Source organism: Scleropages formosus, chromosome 6 (assembly GCF_900964775.1).
Source record: "Scleropages formosus chromosome 6, fSclFor1.1, whole genome shotgun sequence".
NCBI classification, from domain to species: Eukaryota; Metazoa; Chordata; class Actinopteri; order Osteoglossiformes; family Osteoglossidae; genus Scleropages; species Scleropages formosus.
The window spans coordinates 7,992,361-8,017,603 of record NC_041811.1 but is presented as its reverse complement, the minus strand read 5'-3'; the positions used below and the strand labels follow the sequence as shown (position 1 = coordinate 8,017,603).

At 45.6% G+C, this 25,243-nt stretch overlaps 1 protein-coding gene across 2 annotated transcripts in view; it reads left to right on the top strand.

Moving 5' to 3' along the window:
- Window positions 1-22,056, top strand: part of LOC108922585 (LIM/homeobox protein LMX-1.2-like) — a 51,916-nt gene extending 29,860 nt beyond the window's left edge. For both annotated transcript variants that reach the window (XM_018732806.2, XM_018732805.2), the window contains 6 exons: window positions 15,542-15,774; window positions 16,947-17,125; window positions 18,067-18,144; window positions 19,064-19,130; window positions 19,770-19,931; window positions 21,218-22,056. In XM_018732806.2, coding sequence (XP_018588322.1) covers window positions 15,542-15,774; window positions 16,947-17,125; window positions 18,067-18,144; window positions 19,064-19,130; window positions 19,770-19,931; window positions 21,218-21,375 — 877 coding nt within the window. In that variant the 3' untranslated portion in view covers window positions 21,376-22,056. The remainder of the gene's footprint in view (window positions 1-15,541; window positions 15,775-16,946; window positions 17,126-18,066; window positions 18,145-19,063; window positions 19,131-19,769; window positions 19,932-21,217) is intronic.
- Window positions 22,057-25,243: the final 3,187 nt, after the last annotated feature.

Sequence of the window (25,243 nt, the reverse complement as noted above, 5' to 3'; positions counted from 1 at the left end):
GAAGAGAAGGCCATGGAGACTGGTGAGATGGTCAGTTTACACTGCTGAGGAGTTGGTGACAATGCCCCTCTTTTCAAGACTCACTAATGGTCTTAATCCAGCAGCATTTTTTATGACCCTGAAAGACTTTAAGCCTTTGGTGGAGCTATTCATTGAAATGGCACATGGAATATGCAAAATGCACTGTTGTTGTACAGTCCATCTGTTTATTATCAATAACCACTTATACAATGCAGGGTCACGATGGTCCAGAACTCATTCTGGAAGCATAGAGCAGGATGAAGGGTACATGTTAGACTCCAATCTATCACAGAGCCGTCACACACATTGATTCATTCAAACCTACAAGGACACAGACACTACAGGCAATTTACAATAACTAATTCATCTGAAACACATACCTTTAGACTGTGGGAGAAAACCAGAGTACCTGGAGGAAACTCACATGAACATGGGTGAAGATGCAGACTCAACACAAACTGAAACAAAATCAAACCCACTTGAGCATCACAAAGAAAGTGGACTCATCCAGTGCTTTGCTGATGAACGCAGAGAATCTGGTGCCAGTCAGGGAAGTGGCAAAGATGCGTTGTAATGCTTGCAATTTGGTTTGATTTGCTCAGGAGTGGAAAATGAAAGTCATATGGCTGGGAGAGGAGCACAGGGCCGCCGCTTGGCATCTGGTCAGAAAGCAGAGGTGGTCGCATTTGGAGGTGCTTTTCAGTAGCGAGATGGTGGTGCAGCCCTGTGGAGAGGAGTGTTCGCCCAAGGTTATGAGTGGAGAGTTGGGTAGCTGCCGCTACGTGGCTAACAGATCAAGTCTTGAGGTGGTAAATTCTCCATCATGCATCTGGGTGTGGGCCAGATGGGGGCTGGAACCTGTCCCGATAGCAACCACCAGGCCGTTTGTCACAGTGGGAGCGAGCGGTGTTCATCCTGAGGTACTGCCTGCTCACTTCCCCACCCACAAGAGGGTATACATGTGCAGGCCCCAGCCTGCCTGCAAGAGGGTGTGTATGTGCGTGAACGTGCATGTGTTTGTGTGTTTCCATCGCCACCTCTGAGCCTGAAAACTGTCATGATCCACACCCGTCGTTTGTCACCCTATATTATGTAGGCAGCTGCGCTTCCCCAAAGCGAAGAGGGCCTTGGGCTTGCAACCGTGGGGACAATGGTGGCCTTGCATGCATTTAGGGACTGTAAAATCTCTTGATGAATACAGGGCCTTCTGGACGAGCGAGGGCGTGTGTGTTGAATGGTGTGACGACAGCTCCTTGTAGAATGGAATGGGTTGGCTTTAGACAACAATGGGGAGAAAAAGGAATAGAAGTTTGTGTGTGTGTGTGTGTGTGTGTGTGTGTGTGTGTGTGTGTGTGTGTGTGTGTGTGGTGATGGATTGTTGAAAGGCTTGAGATCAAACAAACAGCACTTCCTTTCAGATGTGTGGAGCACTTCCTGATACAGATGGTTGGACTCTTCATGGCTATGTTGCTTTCTGGGCACATAGCAGCATTATGGTTAAGGGCATTGGTTTGTACCATCAAGGTTATTGGCTCAAATCCCTGGAGGCACTGTGCAGTGCCACCTTTCATCAATATTGCTCTGAAGTCATGTCGACTCTTGACCACATATGTAGAAGTGTCTCAAGAACGTTCTCCACCTGAGCCCTTAGTGTTGAACATGGTGTCTGTGGTCACTATGATGTACAACCATCTGGTTACGGTCTAAAACAAAAGTCACTGATCCCTGTTGGGTAGGGTATTTGAGTTTATTGTTGGTAAATGTCATTAGGTTTATATAGATTCTTGGCAGCAACATCAACTGGCTTCCAGAATGTTCCATCCACTACTTGTGTCCATAGGGTTAAAAGTGGTGTCGTCCATCTGATTGCTGGTCACCCTCTTCTTCTTTTTCCAGCTTACAGTATATCTCCAAGGTACTGATATTAAACCTGGTCATTTCATTCTTGACCGTGTTGGACTTCCCTTTTTTCATACTTCTTACATTTAGTGTTGTGCAGTAACTGTAATGGTGAAAATGTTCAGTGAGGGAAAAGGATCAGCTAAACAATTAAATAAGTATCTGGTAGCTATAAGCAAGATGATGCAAGAAGCACTTGATTGAAGGCCTCCATTTTGACAACTTCAGACTCATTCTCAGTTTTTGAAGTTCTGGCCAGAGTCTTTCTTGCTGTTGCCATAGCTGCAGTTTGAAAAGGAGTCATCGTCAGTGAAGTGGGTAATCAAATCATCGTCCTTTTCCCTCTGCCATGTGCTGCTCCTCATGGGCTTCAGTGGACATTTTATTCTCCAACAACTTCTCTCTTGGCTCCTTGGTGCAGGGCAATTTCCAATGCTTTCATCATTGTTGGGCTTTTAGCCACGGTAAAACACATTTCGCGTTTTGGGGTCATGCAAGGTAATAGACGGCGATTTGTAATGTCTCGATAAGTAGCTGTTTATATAATCATACATGTAAAATACGAGGAGCAGAGATGCATGAAGTTCCACGTGCTGTTGAGTCGGATGAGCGCTTACTGCATAATTTTTGTTTCAAGAGGTGTGTATATCATATAGGCTGTAGGAGTTCCACAAAGACGGAAACAAATGCAGTGATGGCCTGAGCAAGGATTGCACATTGACCACGTGGTCTGTGGTCATGTGACAGAGAAGAAGATGAACTCACTTGTTTCAGCAAAGATCGTTCATTGGAGGAGCAGTTTTCTGACAGTGCTCCTCTCATCTGCTCACATATGCCTTTTGACACCTGCTATTTCAGAATCCTTTCAAAAGTTTCTGCCTGTGAGAAGTCAGGAGATCTTAGTGGTGCTCTCATACCTTTCACCTTTTCCTTTTCTTCCATCTGTCCCTGGGAAAGCCATTGCCAAGCCTTAGTTTCTTGGAGCAATGTCCAGAAGGAGATCAGTATGAACAGCAGGTGGTTACAGCCATCACAATGTAAGCCAAAGATCAGAGTTTGAGTCCTCACTCTTGCAGTAGTACCCTTGATCAAGGACAATACCCTGAACTGATATAGTAAAAATTACCCTGCTGTATAAACGGTATTGCAAGTAGATTAATGGAGAAAACCTAAGAAAGGTCTTAGCTAAATAATAGATAATAACATCATGAAACCACCCCTATTTCAATGTCTCCCGAGTTTTCCATTTTACGTATGGTTGCTATATTATATGTTTTGCTTTCCTCCATCTGGCATGTTGCTGTGGATGTACCACAAGGGTTTCCCGTTTCTCACTCGTGTAATAAATACTTTGGACCGTTTCGGAAAAGGTGGCAAACAATGCAAGGATGAACTTACCCGGAAAGGCCCAGATGCACATTTCATTGATTCTGCTGCTTTGTTTCAATCAAGGAAAGTATAAATCACGTATTGGCTATGATGTGCATCTTTGTATGTTTATGCTGAAAAGTTAAGCGCTGGCCACACATGTCGTACTGGTGCTATTCAAGCAGCATTACAGAAGAGCAATAAGTGCAGTTTTGGGTGTTAAGCTGACTCCTGTGTACCCCCACCGCCCCAGCCAGGCTGTCCTTCAACCGGCGCCTCCAGGTCATTCGTCACAGCCAACTTTTAATATCGCAGGAGCTGCCAGCGCGACCATGGCAACGCTCCATTCCCACAACACAATCTCCCAACGGACTTCTTTTCTCGTCCCGAGGTTAAGTTTGCCTGCCGTCTGGGACAACCCTGCTCTTTTTCGCTTTTTAGACACGTTTACGTGCTGTTTGTAAAAGCCGCTTGTGGAGCGATGCGAAGCTGGCGTCCATCAAAGAGCAATACCGTGAATGCAGCTTTTAGCATTTAGCATGTCAGCATGTATGCGTGGCTGTGTATCTGTGTATCAGATGGAGACGGGAGTGAATGTTCCTCATGTTGAAGGTTTGAGGGCCTGTAAATGTAATGTCTGTGATACGGCCAGATCTCTAGTCCCTCAGCTCCCTTTCACATTTCTTTCATTGTTGAGTTGCTTAGCAAGAACATCTCTCTAGGTTTGCAAACATGCTTAGCTTAGCTGGCGTTGAATAGCATTGCACCCTCTCCTGTGTCTTTAACCCGCAACCTAAGGATCAGGAGCTACACAGGCGTCCACCATCTCTAAAGCCCTCCCGCTGTCGTACTCTTTTGACTTCAGGAAAGGTTTTGTCCACTCAAAGTCACACCTCTGCTGGATGACCACGTCCGCGGTGGGACTTTAGCAGGCAAGCGGTGACGGACCACCCCTCGACTCCTTGGCAAAGAGGTGGCAAGTCTGCCGGGCGAGAGCTCTGTTTATTTGACGTGGGGGTGAGAATGGCTGGGGCGTTGACCCTAGGCCACACCTGATCTCAAAGCACTTCAACTTTCTTCAGAAACTCGCATGAGAGCAAACCACACAGCAAAGCTCCTCTCCTTTAACATGCCTTATTTCTCTGGAATAGTGGATGAAAACATATTATATTTTACATTATCTTATGTCAGCCAGTGCTTTCATCTGGCCCATCTAACAGCTCTATGCTGATTTTTTGCTGTTGCACATCAGGGAGGTGTGTTGATGGGCACAATAGCAGGGCTGCCTTAGGTCTTGAAACGGCAAGATTCGGATTATGGACAGGTTATTAACATCCTTAATCACAACCTAGCTACTAATCACAACCTACCTACCTTCCCCACAGTGGCACAGCTCTCTTTGCTCATTTGGTATTTTATACTGTACTTAGAAGGTGGCGTAAATTCAAATCCCAACTCCTGCTCTAGCACTCTAACCAAAGTACATACCCTAATACAGTAAAAGCATCCGACTATACAAATGGCAAAATCATTGTATCTTAACATTGTAAGTAGCTTCTGGAGAAAAGCATCAGCTAAATTAATATATGTACACAATTTTTAAAATCTCTGCGTTGGAAATTATTTGCAAGAAAAAATAACTTTGAAATAATTATTTTCTTTTCATAATTCCAGGCTGCTATTAGCTTAGGCATTCAATTATAATGATGTAATAAATACATGTATAGTGAAAAGTTATTTGACATGCAGACCCAGTGTCTGAGTGGCCAGGAGTAACTTGAGATATAATGGCTGGATATGGTTTGAGAAGGGTAGTAGTAGGGTAAACATGGTGTGGCGGGAGCTGTGAGGGGTGGAGGACGTGAACAAACAGATCTCTGGGACCTCCTCGGACAATGGCTAATCCACAGTGGGTCTCAGAACCTCTGTTGCCACACTCGTTTTTGATTCGGGGGCTTTTGTTGATCCTGGGGCTTTGCCCCTGTCACTTTCGCAGTAATCCCAGGATTATGCCCTCTAATTAAAACTTGGGCAAACACCCCTACTTCACAACAACATCCTTAAGACCCCCAGGAATGGGTTTGGGGGGGCCGATGCTGGGGTCGACCCGTGGGCTTTTCTCTAGGTTCTCCACCAACGGCACCACCAATTTTGGCCATCGTACCCCCGGTGACCTGGTGTATTTTCAGTGCCTCAAAGATGGAATGAACTTCAGGTGGGGGTGTTGGGCTGTGGGGGGATGGCCTCTCTGGTCCTGGGTACAGAGAGGTGGAATTTTTCATTACCAGGCAGCTGGGCCTTGAGTGTAGCCCCCCACAACATACCCCACTCCTGGTAAGTCTTGTCATAGCCTACTTGAGGACGGCGCCTCTAAATGCCTCATATTGCTGTTTGTTCTAGAGCTTAGCGACGTGCCCCCGGGGGTGCTAAGAGCTCCACTCGACTTTAACTAGTTGAGGACCGGCTGTGGAGGTTTGCACTTCACGTGTGATTTGAACCCCATGTATGGTCACTGAGGACTCTGATGATTAGATTGGGCCTGTGACATCGACACAACCCAGTTTTCAGGTGCTGAAATAAGACCACAAGGTTACAGGTTTGGGCCCCCAAAGGCATCTGCTATTGCCTTAGTTGCTTTGGTGCCGTAGACTTGTCAAATTCCTTGTGTATTTACGGTGATGTAATGGAACTCTTACAACTATCTGATTAGTCCTTTAATCATTAGGAGGGTGGGAATGAGCAGAGATGTTTGTTTGGTGCTGTACTTCACCTCTGGAGTAGAGCTGTCAAAGGTCCCAGGTTCAAATCTTACCCCCAGCTGGTGGACCATTGATTAAAGTACTTAGCCTGAATCAGTACAGTAAAACGGGCACCATTTTACATATAAATGAGTGAATAAGTGTAAATATCTTAGTATACAAACCTCATGTTGTAAGGTCAGATAAATAAATAAAATGTATGACATTATTAAACTGCCTTAAACTGATTTTGATGCAGGAAATTTGGTGATTATGTTAATGTTGCCTCTATTCGGTCGAACAAACCATTTGGATTGTTTTCACTGAGCCGGCTGAATGTTCTTAGCGATGCTTTGGATCATATGCGAATCATATGATGCGGCATATATTATTATATATCTAAACTGCATTAAAGTTCTGACTCTAAATGTTTCATTTCACCATAGTAGTGTAACTGAGCACGACAAAGGTGAGCACACTCTTTGCCCATATGCCACTTCATTCACTGGGCAGCTGGATGATTCAGATCAACAGTAAGAGCCGCCAGTCAGAGCAGACACAGCTGGCACGTTCGTTTGTTAGCTCCTCCCCTGACATCTGATTGGTCGGTCTGTAACGTGCTGAGCAGTGATAGGTTCTCTGAGTGGCGCTCTTTAATTTTTGTCCACAGTGAATACATACCCCATTTGAAAAGCTTTTTTTTTTCAAAACCTCCAATTCTTGTATTTTATGTGAACAAGGATTAACATTTTGTAAAGAATATTTGCATAAGAAAATAAAACCAGATGTAATCTATATAAAGGTGCTGTATGGTTAAAAAATATTTAGTTATATCGGTTCTTGCCAATCGTAAATAATACTGGTACAATTTTTTCTGTTTGTAATTATTGCCAGTTGAGTTTTATTTTAAAGCAAAGGCCTTTAAGTCTTGGAGTGCGGAACATGAAGTGGGTGGATGGATGGTGTAGAGGGGTGAGGGTGCTGGGGTGAATGTGGCGTTGCTGTGTAAACTAGTCCTGAATGGTGTGCTGGCTCTTAAGACGTCCAGCTGTCCAAACAGAGCGCTTGTGTACCTGCACCCCACCCCCACCCTACTCTTCACCCCACCACCCCACAGCCTATGCACCAAACCCTACTTCGCCCACCCTGCCACCCTATCCTGCCACCCGTCTCACATGTTAGCATGCCTCTTTCTTCTCAGAGCGGTGAAGTAGCGCTACAGTATGCAGTTGTTGCACTAGATGATGTGCGTGGTGTGATGTGTGTATTGTACCCCAGATAAAAACAGCAATCAGACAAATGATTTTTGACAATGCAAAATTAATTATTTCCACTGGGCAGCTGGTAGCATAATGGTTACAGCTGTTGTCCAAAGGTTGCAGGTTTGACTGTCACCTCCAGCTGTAATACCCTTGAGCAATGCACTTATCTTAAAAGTTGCGCACGCGCACACACACACACACACACACACACACACACACACACACACATACACACACAGAGGCTGAAGCTACTTGTCTCAAGTGGGGTCGTGACAATCCGGAGTCTAGCCCGGCAGCACAGGGTGGAGGGCTGGAGCGGGGGGTGGGGGGGACACCCAGGACGGGACGCCAGTCTGTCACAAGGCACCTCAAGCGGGACTCGAGCCCCAGACCCACCAGAGAGCAGGACCTGCCAAACCCGCTGCGCCAGCTCCCCAAAAGTTGCTCCTGTAGAATATTAAAAAGTAAAAATTAGCCAGCTGTATAAATGGGTCAATAACTGTATCTTAACACTGTACGTTGCTTTGAAGAAAAGTGTCAGCTAAATTAAATAATTTAACGTAGATGTAATTATCTCGTGCGAAGTCATAAGATTTTCGTGCAGTGGATGATTTACAAAACACCACTAACTGACAAGAATTAATTGATGCTGTCAAGAAATAATTTGATACTGAATATGAATCATCCAGTTGAGAGGTTGGTAGTTTTAATTCAAGTTTAATTACTAATAGGGTTTCAGAAGCTCCTAATAGCATGAAGGGTTTATAAAAGGTGGTGGTCGGTCTGTTTCTTCTACCGACCGTTGGATCATTGAGTCCATTAGTTACTCCATCAGTGGGTTTTGTTCCGGAGAGCTTTGGTGACAGTAGTGATTAGCGGCTCTTTTAGCCCATTGAGGTTGGACGAGCGCTGGCACTGAAAAGCACTGCTTGTTGTGTGAGACTGGACCTGACCACCTGCACCACTGACCACCCGCCCTCGCTGTTAGCATCCCTGCCTCCGTGGTCCATCAGTCAAATCTGGCAGCAGTGCCAGGAGTGTGAGCTTGAGTAAGGACTGTATTCCCTTCTTCCCGGGGTCACCGAAGCAGAAACCAGCAGCTCACCTAGTGGTTAAATCACAACAGAAGTTTAAATCACCAGAAGGTTATGGTCTTGCCTCCCACAAAGGGAAAAACTGTTCTATACATTTAAAAATTTCATAATGTGAACCAATCTAATAGAATATCCAGCTGTTTGGGAAATTACAAAGTGTGTCACTTTAGAAAAATGTTATTTGATGGATCATACAAGAGTAAAATTCAGTATGTCGTTGGTCGGACATGTTCATTTTTGAAAGCAGTTGGTATTGAGAGCAAAACTCAAAACATCCATTGATGGACGTTATGTACAGCAAATGTAACCTTGCTCTTAAAGTCCATTTAGCACTAATAAGACTGTTGATTGGGTTGGGGGGGTCAATCGTACTTAAAGTCAATTTAACATCAGTTGATTGGGTTGGTCGATAGTCAGTCGTATTTAAGTCCATTTAACACCAGTAAAAGTGTTAAATTGTGGCCACCAGTTGCCTTCCCCCTCTGGGCTCTAAAATGACTCTAGCTTGTGTGTTGGGGGTGTTGCTAGGCAACAGGCAGACCTCTGTCAGGAAGGCTGATGTCACTCATGGGTGCTGTAATCACTGTGGACATCAGCTTCTGATCTCATTCAGCCCCTGGCAAAGTCCCACTACTTGGGCTTTGTAACTCACTCTATGTGTGTGTGCTTGCATATGTGTTTGTGTGTGTGTGTTTTCTGTTAGTTTTGGTGGTTCTGGGAGTAACTGATTTAATTAAAGGGAATCTCAGTGATTGTCTCAGAATAACATGCCTCTACAGTAAATGGGGATTCCTTAAAACCTCCTAAAAGCATAAACATAGTAGTGGGTAGAAGTAATCCCCCTCATCCAGCACCCTTAAGGATCCCTTAAATCAAACTTGGATCCCTTCTTGGACCACTGGTGAGGTGTGTGCACGGTGCAGTGTAAAGCGTTTCCTTCTGCTTGCTGGGGGCTTAATTAAAAACAAAGAGCCTCAATATCGAGACCTTTGCTATGCCAAAAAGGACAGTAGGAGGCAGGCATTTGGCCACTGAAGAGGCAGATGATTGGCGCTCGCTGGAGGAACATAGAGGCGGCGCTTTTGATTCGGCCTCATGAGCCTCGCAGTTATGTACAAGGCAAACGGGAGTGTCTGTACTGCCATTGCTGCTCACGAACCCCCGCTTTCTTAGCGCTATTAAATAGTGAGAGCTCTTTCGACATCCAGTATTACATTTTCATTGTCAGTGCGCGCGCGTGCACACACACAGACACACACACACACACACACACACACATTACATACATACATAGATACACACTCCATCTAGCTGTGGTCTTGCCATGGTTTCAATTCTCATTCCAAGGCTGCTACAGGGGTCTCAGCTTGTATCTGTCTTCTTGCTGTGGATATGGTTTTTCTTTCATTGATGGGCTATAATGTATTATTTCGCTAACATTATGCAATGATGCATGACCCATATGGAGTGCAGTCCCTCTTCCATGCACAATGTCTCAGTCCCCGAGTGGAAGAGCACTCCAGTGGCTCAAGCGCACATGTTGAACCGATGCCGATGGGTGGAGAGGTCCTCGTTGCAGTGATTGTTCCCCTCCTGTATCTGCAGTGTCCAGCAGCTGTCTCACACACAGCTGGAAAAGTACGGGAAGAAATGATGACACGAGTCTGAGAATGAAACATCTGGGCATCAAATGTTGAACCAGCGAGACGCCTAAAAATAATGAAATATTCAACTTCTGGTAAACTACAGCTGCCAACTAAACACCCTTCGGTCTCTGGGAACTTCTTCTGTGTGGAATGCTATTTCAACGGGAGGCCTGTTTTACTTGAATAAAGTTCCTGATGTTGCTTAAAAAAACCTGGCATGGGAGTCGGATGAAATCGGTGATCCCTGTGACTCCCGGATCGTCTATGCTGTCTTGTTCCCCATCCGTCCTCTCCCCATTATCTGAACGAGTCTCTGGAAGCTCTCTGAAAGGTCTTACCGGGTGCGAGGGTCAGCAAAACCTCCCCCCCGACCTTGCCTCCGCATGCCGGTCGCCTTGGCTGTAACACGGCCAACGGGTGACCGCCCTCAAAGCAATTGCTTACAGCTGCTCAGGAAGCTGCTTCCCATCCCTTCGCCTTTATACTCTGTTTGAACAGGCTGGTAAAATTAGATGCAGCTCTTTCCAAATTGTATTAGCGGGACTCCAGGCGTGCTTGCGAGTGTCAGCGTTTTGATGGTTTAAGTAGGATGAGCCACACCTCAGCATCTCCTCGCTCGTCCTCTTCACACGACTGTCCCTCCACATCGCCGTAGCACAGGTACGGAAATCCAATGACCAGAGGAGAAGGCAGCGCTGGGCCATCGCCTGTTTGCATACGTGCCCTCTGCCAGGATCAGAAGTCCCCCGAGAGCCGAGGGGTTGATGTGACACGAGGGGTTCTGCCTTACAGAGAAGCCTTTCAGGGCCGAGCTTTAAGAAAGTATTCACGATGGATTAGGTTCTTCCAACGCTTGTGTCACGTGGGGGGCATCCAATGGGCTGTACGATAATCCTAGCCCGCTATCCTCATTGCACACACACACACACTGCCACCCTCCTTCTATTCTAACTAGTGGCGGTCTCACTGACTGGGTTCAAGAAGCAGAAAGGGGTTTGCATAAATCCGCAGTGCAGCGCTCCCCGCTCATTCCCCTCGGGATTTACCCCCAGGGTACGGCCTCCAGAGAGCACCGCCCCGGCGTTCCCGTAGAGGTATCGTTGCCATGGCAGAGGCATCACGCGTGGCTGTCCCACCCGAACCCCGACGAAGAACGGGCGGGGGTCCGGGGCAGAGTGTGAGACGTCCGGATTAGAGCCGGGGGACAATGGCGGGACAGGAAGATTCTTCATGGAAGAGAATGGGAATTACAGCAGCAAAAATAATGCGTGCTGACAGAAGGGGAAATAGAAAAATAATGGCTTACAAGATTAGCTCGACGAGGGAAGAAAGGCGGAGGAAAAAAAAGGAAAGAATTTGCGAAGGCACATATAAAGGAATGTTTTCATCTGGATGAGGAGGTCTGAATTTCAGTTATATTCGTGAATAGGGGATGGGAGAAGAACAAGGAACTCTGAGTTGGGTCTAAAGACCAATTTCCTTTCCTTTGACTCTTCCTCGGCCTGTGGTGTTTGAGATCGAGATGCTTTAAATTGGACAAACATTTGATTTGGGTCTGGGAGGCTGGTGACAGATATATTAGCCTGTCCCTCTGTGTCCTTGTTCCCAGCATGCAACAGCTCAGCCATGTACTCACGTGCATCAAGTGATCCATTCACACTTAGGCGTGGTACATGGACTAATCGTGATGGAAAATCCATTATGGCATTTGTCCTTTCGAAATGAGACTGGTAATTAAAGTTATTGTTACATTTAGAATATCCAACAGCACAAGTGGGTGTGCTTATGGGCTCTAAGAAAGCTTGTAAAGGAAATTATATAAAATTAATTTTAAGAGTGAAAGTTCACCGGCACGTTGTGTTACAAACTTCTGATCTACGGATTTTTGAATGCATCAACATCTTCTCGTTCACTTATTTATTTTTAGCTGCATTTTCATCACATCTGTTTTCTAAAATTTCACTAACACAACCAGGATTTTTGCACCCAGGCAGTAACTGGCAGAAAAAAAAAAAAAGGAGTGTAGGGTGCCTTAATTCAACTCACTTAAACAGTGTTTACAGCTCGTGTCTGATGTTCCCGAGTGTCAGAGATCAATAACAAAATAAGGAACACTGCATGTTTATAGTATAAATCAGTCAACAACCAGTGTTAAGTAGGAGTTTGAAAAGAGAAACTATTTTTGTGTTATTTAAAACTGCTCCAGGGGGTGTGGTGGCGCAGCCCGGTTTGGCCGTCTCCCGCTTTCTGGTGTGTCTGGGGTTCGAGTCCCGCTTGGGGTGCCTTGCAATGGACTGGCGTCCCATCCTGGGTGTGTCCCCTCCCCCTCCAGCATTGTGCCCTGTGCTGCCAGGTTAGGCTCTGATTTGCCTCAACCCTGCTTGGGTCAAGCGGCTTCAGACAGTGTGTGTGTGTGTAAAACTGCTCCCAGTATATTGCATATTTTTAAAGAAAAAAAAAATATACATATATATATATATATTTTTTTTTAAAAGCGTTTTTTAATTTACTGGAACTATATCTGAAATTTTGAAAGAACCTAATCTGTGAACGCTTTTTAAGTTTTTACTGATGTGACTTAATACTAATAGTAACCAGGAGTGAGTTGCTTTAATTAAAAAACATCTGCTAATGACTTAAACTAAACTTGATTCTAAAGTTCATTAGCACGGCTGTCATTAATCGTAGATACTTCACCATCTTGACATCTGGCAGTAGCGTAAGAAATTTAGGCCAAGGAAACTTCTGTCCGTGGGTGCAAATTTCAATCTGCGGAGATTGAAAACAGCCCCTTAATTAATTGGTGTTTTCAGTATTTAGTTTCCCTGGAATTTACCTCATTTACAGCTCATGCCAGGTATGATCCCCCAGGTGCGAAACCCAATTGTGATCTAAAACTGTTATAATTAATCATAGGAGATGAGCTTGAAGTATGACTCTGTCAACATTTACAGCTCTTTTGTTATTCCTTCATTCCTGTTGGGTCAAAAGGTGTGAAAAAATGCACTGAAAATGAATCCCCTCTCCATTTATTTAGCTTTTTTTACACTGCAGTGTTTTCCCTGCTCTTGGGGCTTAGACTTTTGAATCTACATGCAAACCTTACAAAGGTTTAATACACAAATAGATGTACCAGGACAGAGGTATCATAGTTAGATATCCGACCAAATGAAGAATTTACAAGAAGAGGTAGTGGAGAAACACAACCAAATGATGTCCATACCTGGAAAGAAAGACCATACTTATATAGCCAACCCAACAAAGACTTCTAGATAGAGATACCATGCTTAAATACCCTGCCAAATGAAGGTCCTGCTAGGACAGAAATACCATATTTAGATACCCAACCAATCTAGAAAAGCAACCCCATTTCTTTATACTCAAGCAAATTAAGACTTTACTGGAAGAGATGCCATATGCTGACCAAATGAAGGCCATGGTGCAAAAGAGATACCATACTCAGATACCCAACCAAATGTAGACATGGCTAGAACAGGCACCAAGCTCAGATACTAAACCATGTGAAAACTTTATAAGAGCAGAGATACCTTATTTTCCAAGATACCCAACCAAATGAAAACTTCACTTGGACAGAGATACCGTGCTAAGATATCGAACCATTTGAAAGACGTGGTAGATCAGAGATACCATACAAAAATCCTAACCAAATGAAAAGTGTCCTAGGACAGAGATACCGAATCGATGGCACTTCTAGTATGGCCCCAGATGTCTCTGTCTGTGTCCAGTTGGCGTGTTTAATGAATATAAAGACATTTTAATAATCGCTGATGTGATGCTGTCCAGTAATACTAATCCTTCTTCCATCAGTCTTACACGGCCAGCCCCCCACGTACTCCTGCCTTCGCTATTGCTTGGCGGAATATTTTGTGAAACAGGAGATTAGATTTGGATCCGATGCGCAATACGCTTGACAAACGATCGCACGTAGAAATATCTGATTCCTTGCGTGTGGCAAAAAGGAACAAAAGCGTGGGCTGGCTAGCGGCCACCATGAATTCTGCTATTGTGTTCCAGCGGTATCGCGAACGCGCTCGTTATCAATCCTCCATCGCTGCCAATGATGGTATTACCATGACAAAGAGTCCTGCTCCCTTCTCCTGGCTCATATTTGTGCGATTTGTCACTGTCCCGTGCTTCCGAAACAGGGGGAGGTGGAGGCGGTGGAGGCGGCGGCGGCGGCGGGCCGCGACTCTCCCATCACGCCTGGCTCACGAAATGAAATAGATGTTAAGAGCAGATAAATAGGCGGCCAGCTGTCCTGCAGACCAAGGCAAACATCCAGCTCATAAATCCTGCTCCGTTGCTGGAGTAGCGTGTGCGCCTGCGAGCGGTCACGTGTTTGTAGAGAATCTAGCAACGGACGAGAGTGCATCCAAACCGCGAACGAGGAAATCTCCCACCGCCCCATTTGAGTGCATTCTGGGACCATTAAACCCCACTAGGGCGGAACAGAAAGCGAGAGAGAACAAACGGAGATGTGCGGCACCATTCCTCCCACGTCTGCCTGACGCAGCAGGATCCGATCCCAAACTCTCCGGTGGGTAATAAGTCAGAGAATTGCCGAGGTGGAAGACTGCAGCTCCTGCTTGGCAATAGGACGCCCTATCCTCCTATCTCATCTTTGTGTCCTCTACAGAAATGCAGATCTGGCTTGCGCTTGGGTGACGTTACACGCTCAGAATGATGTTTATTGCATCTTAGTGAATAGCACTGTGTCCTCAGTGCCTGGGTTGCAGATTTGGACATGGGTTTGAATGCAGCTCAGTCTGTGTGGAGTGCTCATGTCTCCGTACGTTCACGTGAGTTTCCTCTGTGTGCTCTGGTTTCCTCCCACGGTCCAGATGAGTGTTTCAGATGGATTGGAGACTAAACTGCTGGTACTGTGTATGTTTGTCCAGTCTCCCAGTGGTGGGATGGTGTCCCCTCTACATGCCATGTACTTCCAGGATAGACTCTGGACCACTGTGACCCTGGAAAAGCACTTACTCCTAGCAAATGGAGAGATGGACATTTCAGGCTGTAGGAATCTATTGCATGTTATTTCTAGAACACATTTTGAAATACATACAAACGCAATTAGCAGGAACGGGAACAGGGTGGCAAGAGAAGGACGAGGAGGTTTGTCGCAAGTCGTGAACCTGTTGCCGCGGCCATGCAAATTGACCATCTTAAATCTCCTAAAGCCGCTCTCGGAAGCCAGGGGCCCCTTTATCCCAGCCATCGACTGCCCACAATTGAACGTTACTGGAGCGTTGTGGTCTTATCTGGGGTCCTTTTACAAATGAGCTGGTTCGAAGACGCTGCGGCTCCCTCATCCAAAGCATGCTTTGAGCAACAGGTCTGGGCACCAGTTTGACCCTTCCAAACCGCTGACATAACTGTAAACCACATTTCCACCTTTTTTTTTATTCGGTGATTATTTGGCCAGAGACTGCGTATCGTACGGTCACGTCTATTTATGTTCGCCTCCTCTCTCTGCCGTCTCTCACCAGGCTGTTCGGCACCAAATGCAGCGGCTGCCTGGAGAAGATCGCGCCCACCGAGTTCGTCATGCGGGCGCTGGAGTGCGTCTACCACCTGGGCTGCTTTTGCTGCTGCGTGTGCGAGCGGCAGCTTCGCAAAGGCGACGAGTTCGTGCTCAAGGAGGGCCAGCTGCTCTGCAAGAGTGACTACGAGAAGGAAAAGGAGCTGCTGAGCTCCATCAGTCCCGACGACTCCGAGTCTGGTGAGGCCCCCTCCGTGGGGTTACTTTTGTGTCAAAATCAAAAACAAGCCGCGCTCATAAATCGAAATTTGCCTAAGCGCTTCGAGAGGCGGAGCCGCCCGAGGCTGGAGATACCTAATGAACACATCACCGAGTCGAGATCCAATCTTTTTTTTTTTTTTCACTCCACTGAACCTGGTGAACTTGGAGGCTCATCGGTTTTCAGGTACCTGAAGAGAAACCGGGTGCATGGTATTGGCTAAATGGGTAGATGGGAATAAGCTGTTGAGACAAAGGGGCGTGGCCAATAAAAATAGCTTAGTGGAGGAACCCTGTCTTAATAGGACAGAAAGGACCCCCTGTAAGTCCTGGCATTTGCCGATCCCACGTCCCGCTACCAGTCTCTCTCAAAGCGGAGTCCCCGAGCTGCTTTTACTTCTCATTGGCCCTTCTCTTCAACTGAGAGCAATTAAATTGCTGGAAGCCAGCGAGGCGCAGCAGCAGCAGCAGCGGTGGCGTCTTGGCCCATGTTTTGGGAACGTCTCATCCTCTCCTCCGTGTCCTCCACTTCCACAAGAGAAGCCGTCTTCGCCAGGATCTTATGTCGAGTCCATCTGGTTCCGTTTCATGCAGAGACAAATTTGTCAGAAGTGTCTCTGTGTTGTGGGCTTCTTGTGGTGAAGCATTTGAAATATATGTCTATATTTTTTTTGGGGGGGGGGCATGCATTGAAGTCTTTACTCTCGTTGGGTTTGTGAGACCACTGCTGATTGATGTTGCTTTTCGCTGCTTTACTTATTTTTTATACATTTTTAATCAGATCTCGTTCCAGGTACAATGATCTATATTCATTCTTTAAAATTGTTCTGCGTCGAGGTGGATGCTTTGCAGCTCTTATCTGTGATTTATTCCGAGGAAAAAAAGATGAATAAGCGTGTAATTAATTTTCATATATGCAGTCCATTGTCTTGTTGACAAATGCACGTGTGTCTAGAGCCAACACCTGCTAGCGGTCTCATGCGGCGGTCTTTCTTTCGGTAAAATATTGATAATCGCGGATGAAAACCACATGTTATGATTGGATAAACGTGCCTTTGTGGGATCTGGATCCTTGGAGCCATTTGAGAAGCGGCGAAATGGAAATGGAAATGGAATGGCCGTGATTGGAAGTGATGGATGCTGCTCTCCCGCAGAGAAAAGCGAGGACGAGGACCTGGACGTGAAGCCAGAGAAGGGGTCCGGGGGGCAGGGCAAGGGTGGTGATGACAGTAAGGACCCCCGAAGACCCAAGCGACCACGCACCATCCTGACCACGCAGCAGCGACGTGCCTTCAAAGCCTCCTTCGAAGTATCCTCCAAGCCCTGCAGGAAGGTGAGGCTCTCCTTCCCTTGTAGGCTCGTACGCTAGAACCAGAAGGCTGTCGATTCGATGTCCAGACGCAACGACAGATGTTATACCCTTCGACAAAGTGCATAATCTATAGACACGCCCACAGATAGGGAGCAGGTAGCATCCGACTTTAAAAAAAAAATTTTGTCACCCTGATTTTGCGAGTTCATGTTCCGTTTGCGGTTCAGCACAACTTACTCAGCTGCGTAGGTGAGCATATCACTGTAATTATGTTAACGGCGTAAGTCACTTTGGAGAAAGGCGTTAGCTACGTGAAACGATGTAAACGTGCCCTATAAAGTGTGCGGAAGAGCATCTGGTCCACTGTTAGCTACAGACATTGTGGCGCCATTTTACCTTTTTACTTTTATGGGTGCTCTGTTCCGGGGTGAACTAACAGGCCAATAACACACAACATTTGATGTTATTGTCAAATAAATAATGTAAAATAACACAGTGTAATGCAATATTCCGGGATGGCTGCGCAAGCAGGTTACGGTGCGTGCGTTTGCAAGGAATGGAGATGGACAGCAGGAAACGTCCACGTATTTCTCAGCTTCCAGCAGGACAGCGGCCCTTTCTGTGGACCAGGGATGGCAATATAAAAGGCTCAAGAATATAAAAGTGTCACATAGTGCCCTACTGAAAGAGATATTTGAAAGGGCTGCACGAAGAGAGTCGAGCTACTTTGAATAAAGCGGACCCGTGGCTTTTTCGTAAGAGGGTGGGGGAGGGGCTTTAATCTGCCCCTTGATGTTTGAATGAGGGACTTTGTAAGTAGCTCCTTGCAGAGTCAAGGAGTCGGGATTGAAACCCATGACCCTCAGGTCTCAGCAGCTGCACCCTTCGGTTGCTCTCGGACACGGCGGTCACGGTGGGATTTGGCGTGGCTCCGGCTCACGTGCGCTCTCTGCGTGTTCCAGGTGAGGGAGACCCTGGCTGCGGAGACGGGGCTCAGCGTTCGAGTGGTCCAGGTGTGGTTCCAGAACCAGAGGGCCAAGGTGAGCGGCACCGGGATGTTTTCCCAGGGACAGCTGAAGCTGCGCGTAACTGTACAGCTGTGTGTGACTGCACGCTGTCAGATTGCTGCTTTGAATTAATCAGTTTAGAGATGATTTAAACACACAATGGATTTTCCATGTACTGTTCATATTCATATAACACTTCATGTAGCACTTCCTTATTAGTATAGTGGTCAGTATCCCTGCCTGAAACCGGGTTTGATCCCCCGACGGGGAGCTTGCAGTACTTTTTTTAAGTAATCAATCAATCAGTCAATCAATCAATCAATCAATCACACACACACACACACACACACACACACACACACACACACTGTCTGAAACTGCTTGTCCTATGTGGGGTCGTGGGGAACCGGAGCCTAACCCGGCAACACAGGGCGTAAGGCCAGAGGGGGAGGGGACACACCCAGGACGGGACGCCAGTCCATCACAAGGCACCCCAAGCGGGACTCGAACCCCAGACCCACCGGAGAGCAGGACCCGGTCCAACCCACTGCGCCACAGCGCCCCCCTATCAATCAATCAATCAATCAATCAATCAATCAAAAAATATATAATTTTTTGTTCTGCACAGCAGTACAATGACAATAAAGTAATCAATCAATATCTTGACATGGACACGGTGAAGGAGCTTTCTGACTTTACACTTTCTTTGGCACGAATTCCTTGAATCTCTCCTCCGGATGTGATTTAAATGAAGATCTATTTCAGACTTAAGCTAGAGGCTCTGTCCACCTACAGTTTGGTATTATCTTCAAAAGAGTGCAGGTGATGAATTGCAGCCAGCTCCGTGCCTGCGGTGTGCAGCAGCTTAAGTGTTTGGGGGCATCCCTGTCTGTTGTTGCAGAAGGAATTGCTTTTTGAGTTAAGGTAAAAATGCTTTCCCCTGTTTTATCAGATGAAGAAATTGGCCCGCAGACAGCAGCAGCAACAGGAGCAACAGAACTCCCAACGGCTTGGTCAAGGTGCGTGAGAAGTGTTTTCACCGGCGGTGCCGTTATTGTGTTTTGCATCTGATGACGGTGATGACGATTATTAATCTGACACCTTTTTTGAGGCAACTCATGTTGCATTTACAACTATACAATTATTTATTACAATTTATTTATTTCTTAAGCATGGTAAGTACCTTGATCAAGGGTACTACTGCAGGAGGTGTGATTAAAACCTAGGACCTCAGACTTCAAAGAGACTCCTCTAACCACTACGCCACCTGCTGCCCAATTACATGCTCAGCATCGTAATAGATTTCTGGATCACTGCGCGAATGTGCTGTGATACAGGTAGACAACTTGTAATTAAATTACGGTAAAATTAAGCTGAAGATGGCGTTGGGAGGATATTTTACATCGCAAGTTCAGAGCTGAGAGCATATCTAAATACACTGTCGGAAATGGTGCGCAGTGGTGTTGAACTCCTCTTATAGTTTGTTTTTTGTTGGCTTTCACGCTACACCGTGCTTCTTTACCCCCCGCCCCACAGCCAAGCTACATTACTGTTGAAGAAATTTAGATGGTGTGATGTACATGTGGATGTACATGGATGGGGACATGGCTGGGTTGCAAACCACAACAGCACTAACCGAATCTCCTCCTGCTCTGTAGAGGTGATCTCGAGCCGAATGGAGGGCATGATGGGCTCATACACGCCGCTGCCCCCTCCACAGCAGCCGCTGGTAGCTATGGACCAGAACGGCTACAATACGGACCCTTTCCAGCAGGGCCTAACCCCCCCACAGATGCCCGGAGACCACATGAACCCATATGGTGAGTGTGGACTCCACTCACCATACCCACTGCATCCAAGCAGTGGAATCAATGTGTTTTCCATTGTTTAACATCCTCTTATTCACACACTCCTACCTCTGTTTGTTGGCCAGCAGTCACTGTGCTTGAAACAGTAATTATAGATATAATAATGGAGAGGGTGGGGTGGCGACACAGCAGGTAGCTCAGTCCATGTGGAGTTTCCATGTTTTCCCTACGTTGGTGTGGGTTTCCCCCTAGTGCTCTGGTTTCCTGTCGCAGTCCAAAGATGTGCTACAGGTGAATTGGTGACTCTGAATTGCTCTTAGTTCATGTATTTGTGATTGCCCTGTGATGGACTGCTCACGGTGAACTATAACTCATACCCTGTGCTTCTAGCATGAGCTCTGGACAACCTTGACCCTGTGTTGAACAACTATTATTGATACTGAATGCATAATTATGGTAGACTTCCTTATGACTTCTTAGTTCTGTATGCTGGAACGCTCCCTCAAATGTTCATTTGGAAAAATAACAACAGAAAGACATCTTCCACAAAAGGCCGTCACACTAAGACTGCTTATATTTATTTTCTCAATATTTTGTTACGGAAATTTTTTAAACATAGATATCACTGCTGAACCAAGATGGTCAAATGCTTGGTTAAAGGTCAGGTAAGACCTCTGAGTTGTTCTGCCAACAAAAAGTGCGTATCATGTATTAGCGGGAGGCTGGCAGTGATATAACGCCCTGCTGTGCATCTTGAGGATCCCCTGGTGTTCCCCTCCGCTCCGCTTTTATTAGCTCCACAGGGAAAGCTGCAGCATATTAAAAATGTATGTGTCATCAAACTGTCACTGTGCTGATGAAAAGGTGTCATTTGGACCCCGAGAACCCAATAAAGACCCCTCTGTGTGAGAGAGGCCTTAAACATCGACAATTAAACTTCTCTGGACGAGACGGAACCTGTTTACGCCACTTCATTTGAACCGTACCGTAACAACGGCGGTACGATTTTTTTTTTTTTTTGGCCTCTTGGGACACAGCGTATGTAATTATTGATTTAGCCGACAAAGAGAGGTCATTAGAATCTTTATACGAAAAGCGGTGTATTAACATTAAGGCCGTTTAACGTTGCGAGGCGTGGCAATAAAGTGTGTCTTATTTCCCTGTGGAGTGTTGCTTGCAGTGGCGGGATCTGCTGTACCTGATCAATTAGGTTGTCATAGGATTTGTGTGTGTGTGTGTGTGTGTGTGTGTGGGAGGGGAGGAGCTCTTTAACCGAGAGGCCCGTGTGTTTCCGACAGGAAACGACTCTGTTTTCCACGACATCGACAGCGACACGTCACTAACCAGCCTCAGTGACTGCTTCATGGCGTCGTCGGATGTTGGCTCCCTGCAGGCACGGGTGGGGAACCCAATCGACCGCCTCTATTCCATGCAGAGTTCCTATTTTGCCTCATGAAATGTGACGGGACAAGAAGAAAATTAAAGAGCACACAAGCAAGAAGATCTGTGACACACAGGAGACTCAAAACCAAGATGAACGCCAACCCCTTTCGACGACACCTGGGCCGAGTGATATGAACCTCTCCGACCCACCTGAACCTGCAGACATTTGCAAAATGCATTTTCCTCCAATTAAAATCCAAAAAACAGGACCAAGGGTCTAAAAAGCTATACATTTTTTTTTTTAAACAGTTGCACATTTAAGTCATTCTCAAGACAACGTCGAACATCTTCATCACATACGTTGTGCATCTGTAATTTGACGGGTCTCCTGACACGGTGCCAAAGCGCACGACCTGCATTGACACCTCATGAACCCACAGACTGAAAAACATTGAAAAACTGAGAAAAAGAAAAAAGAACTGTGAAATCAAATGCACAAGAAATAGGTGTTTGGAATTACATAATCTGCTTTACACTATTTCTGCATAACCATATTTGATCATTTCTACTTTTAACTCTAATGATGTAAAATATGGCGAGAGAAATGGAGGGAGACTGTGTAAAAAGGTTGAAAAGGAACTGTGGTGGTTATGTAGCGTCCTTTCACTGTATATAATTGGAAAAATCTCCAAAGCTACATAGTGGAGCATGTAGGAATGGACTATGTTCTATTTATTTAATTAAAAATGGACACCAGACGGTACTTTAGGAACTCAAAAGCTTTATTTAAATAGGTAAAAAAAAAAACCCAATGTAAAGTAGTACAGTAATCCTATAGTTACAATTCACATGTAATTCATTTTACAAGAATATTAAATTTTGTTTTTTTGTTGTTTCTGGAACACTGTGCTATTTATTTGCTACATGCTCATCGAAAGTGCATTTCGAATACTGAAATTTGCTAAATTACCAAAGTTTGTTGGTTCTACAAATAAACTCTGGAAAAAAAAAAACACCCTGTGTGTTGCATCAGATGAATTATTCCTATTTTTTCAAGGCACCAATCTTACTGTCATACAGTGGGACATATCTGGGTATATTTTTTTTTTTTTTTTTTTTACTGAAAGACTTCGGCTCTTTGCTTAAGGGTACAATTACCATTCCAGGAATTTGTTAATCTTAACATATTTTGTCTCAGGTGTAGAATCTCAACCGTTGCATAAACTGTCATCTGCACGCTAGAAGAAGTGAATGCAACCAATGGTGTTATTATTGAAAGAATCTATGACCCTGGGTTGTGCATCCTCAGCACACCCGTGTGAGGGTCTGCTCTTGGCCTGTAGAGTAATGATGGTCTGTCTGGCGGCCAAGTGGCCGAGATATTTTATTTTTAGTTTAAAGCTATCAGTTTCACCTGCTGTCCATCATTCTAGTATGATCTGACAGAAATTAAAAGAAATTAAGAAACCAAACCAACCAACCGATCAACCACTGTCAACAACCTCTTGTCCCGAGCGGGGTCAGTGCTAGCCGGAGCCTATCCCGGAAACATAGAGCGAAAGACCGACGGGGGAGGGGACACTCCCAGGACAGGACGCCAGCCCATTGCAAGGCACTCCAACCAGGGCTCGAACCCCAGACCTGCCACACAGCAGGCCCTGGTCAAACCCGCTGCGAGAAACCAAACCCTTTTGTCAATTTTGTGACATCATACAACCTAAATGTCACCTGCTGAAGGTTCAGCCGTTAAACTTTGGGCCCTGAGAACAACGGATATCAAAGAAAGTGGCTGTGAAGTGGAATTCTCCTGGAAACGAGAGCTTATAATTCTGCTTTCATCTCACTTTATGATAAGGTGTTGCTGGTAAGGTAAGGTTCCTGCATTGAAATGAAAAAGGTAAGAGGTGGTGGTGGCATTAAAATTAGAAGGCGGTATGGGTGGGGGTGTCACGTGGAACTGATGGAGCCGGAATGGCTGGACCCAAGTGCAGAGTCTTTCATCTGGACTCAAGGGCTCAGGCAAGTTCTCGGTATCGGGGAGAGGTGAAGGGTCGGTCGATCGGTGGTCGGAGTCAGAGCGAGGATCCATGGGCGTGGTCAGGGGACGAAGCAAAGGGCCAGTCGATCGGCAGTCGGAGTTGGAGCGAGGATCCATGGATGTGGCCGGTTAGCAAAGCGAGGGGTTGAAAACCAGGAAAACTGGGAACAGGGGTTGTGTGTGAACTGGACATCGCGAAGGAGGACGGTTGTCTCTGATAAGATTCCGCAAAGGTATGGAAGCTGAGGAGGGTCTTTTAAAGAGTGAGCGGTTAGTCAGGTGCTTGACTGAAGTTGGGTGCTGTCAATTGAGGTGCGGGCGTGGACGTGACGGGGGTCACTAGCTGAGCATCACAAACTTCCGGGATACCGGTGACAGATCGGTCTTCACAACAACCCTAACACTGACCCACTGTAAATTCCTGTGACTGCAATTTTACACTGTTACCCAACTGCCTTTTTGCCTATATTTTACAGGTAGTGTTTAGTACTCAAAGTTATGGTTTTTATTTGTGGTGTATTTTTCTGTCCTGTTCATGTGGAGCTACAATGTAATACAAGTGTCACACAAGCGCCATCTTTGTCTAATTATACCATATAGATGAATGAATTCCCCTTTATCTTCAAAAGTCTACCCTGCACACATCTAGTCTATGACATGGGGACGGCTGGTAGCGTAGTTCTTAGAGCTACTGCCTTTGGATCCAAAATGGCTGTAGTGCCCTGGAGCAAGGTACTTACCCTAATTTGCTCCAGTAAAATTACCCAGCTGTATAAATGGGAATATAAAGGTAACCTTAACATTGTAAGTCGCTTTGGAGAAAAGCATCAGCTAAATGAAAAAATGTAAACATAGCTGATTTACAACGTTCCATGCCGAGCTGGGGATCCAAGATGCCATTTACCAACATTATAATTACTTGTTACACAATGGCTTACAAATTGTTACTTTCTAGAATGCCCAGGAGGGGTGGGCAACCACTGGCCCATGGACCCCCAGAAGTTTTTTTTTCCCTCAACCTTCAGTTGGGAGTTTTTGTTCCTTTCCCCGGTGGCCAGTAGATAGATAGATAGATAGATAGATAGATAGATAGATAGATAGATAGATATACTTTATTGATCCCACAAGGGAAATTATTATGTTACAGCAGCAGAACACAAGTCAGATAAATACTTGCAATATCTATAAAAAAAAAAAACATATAAAACAAGTGGAAAAATACAAGATAAAAATATAAGTTTGTACAATTATATATACAGTTGGAAGAATAAAAGAATAAAAAGTATATTAAATAAATAAATGAAAACAGTATGTAGTGCAACAGTAAAGTGCAAGTTGTACAAAACGGTAATATAATCATTATGAAGTAGTAACAAAATGAACTAACAATAGTGCTGAATAGTTCATCTGTCACACAGAGGCGAGCTGTTGTACGAAGTTATTGCGAACGGTAGGAATGATTTCCTGAACCGTTCTTTACGGCAGCGGAGCTGAACGAGTCTTTTAGAAAATGAGCTTCGCTGTCTCTGCAGCGTGCTGTGAAGTGGGTGGGATGGAGTGTCCATGATGGAGAGCAGCTTGTTCAGTGACCTCCTATTCCTCACCGACTCAAACGTCTCCATGTTCTGTCCAATGATGATACCGGCCTTACGGATGAGTTTGTTCATCCTGCCTGCATCTCTGGCATTGATGCTGCTCCCCCAGCAGACCACGGCAAAGTAGATGGCGCTCTCAACAACAGACTGGTAGAAGATCTCCAGCATTTTGCTGCACACATTGAAAGATCTGAGCTTCCTCAGAAAATAGAGTCTGCTCATTCCCTTCTTGTACACAGCATCAGTGTGGTCCCTCCAGTCCAGACTGCTGTTCAAGTGGACACCTAAGTACTTGTATTTCTGAACAG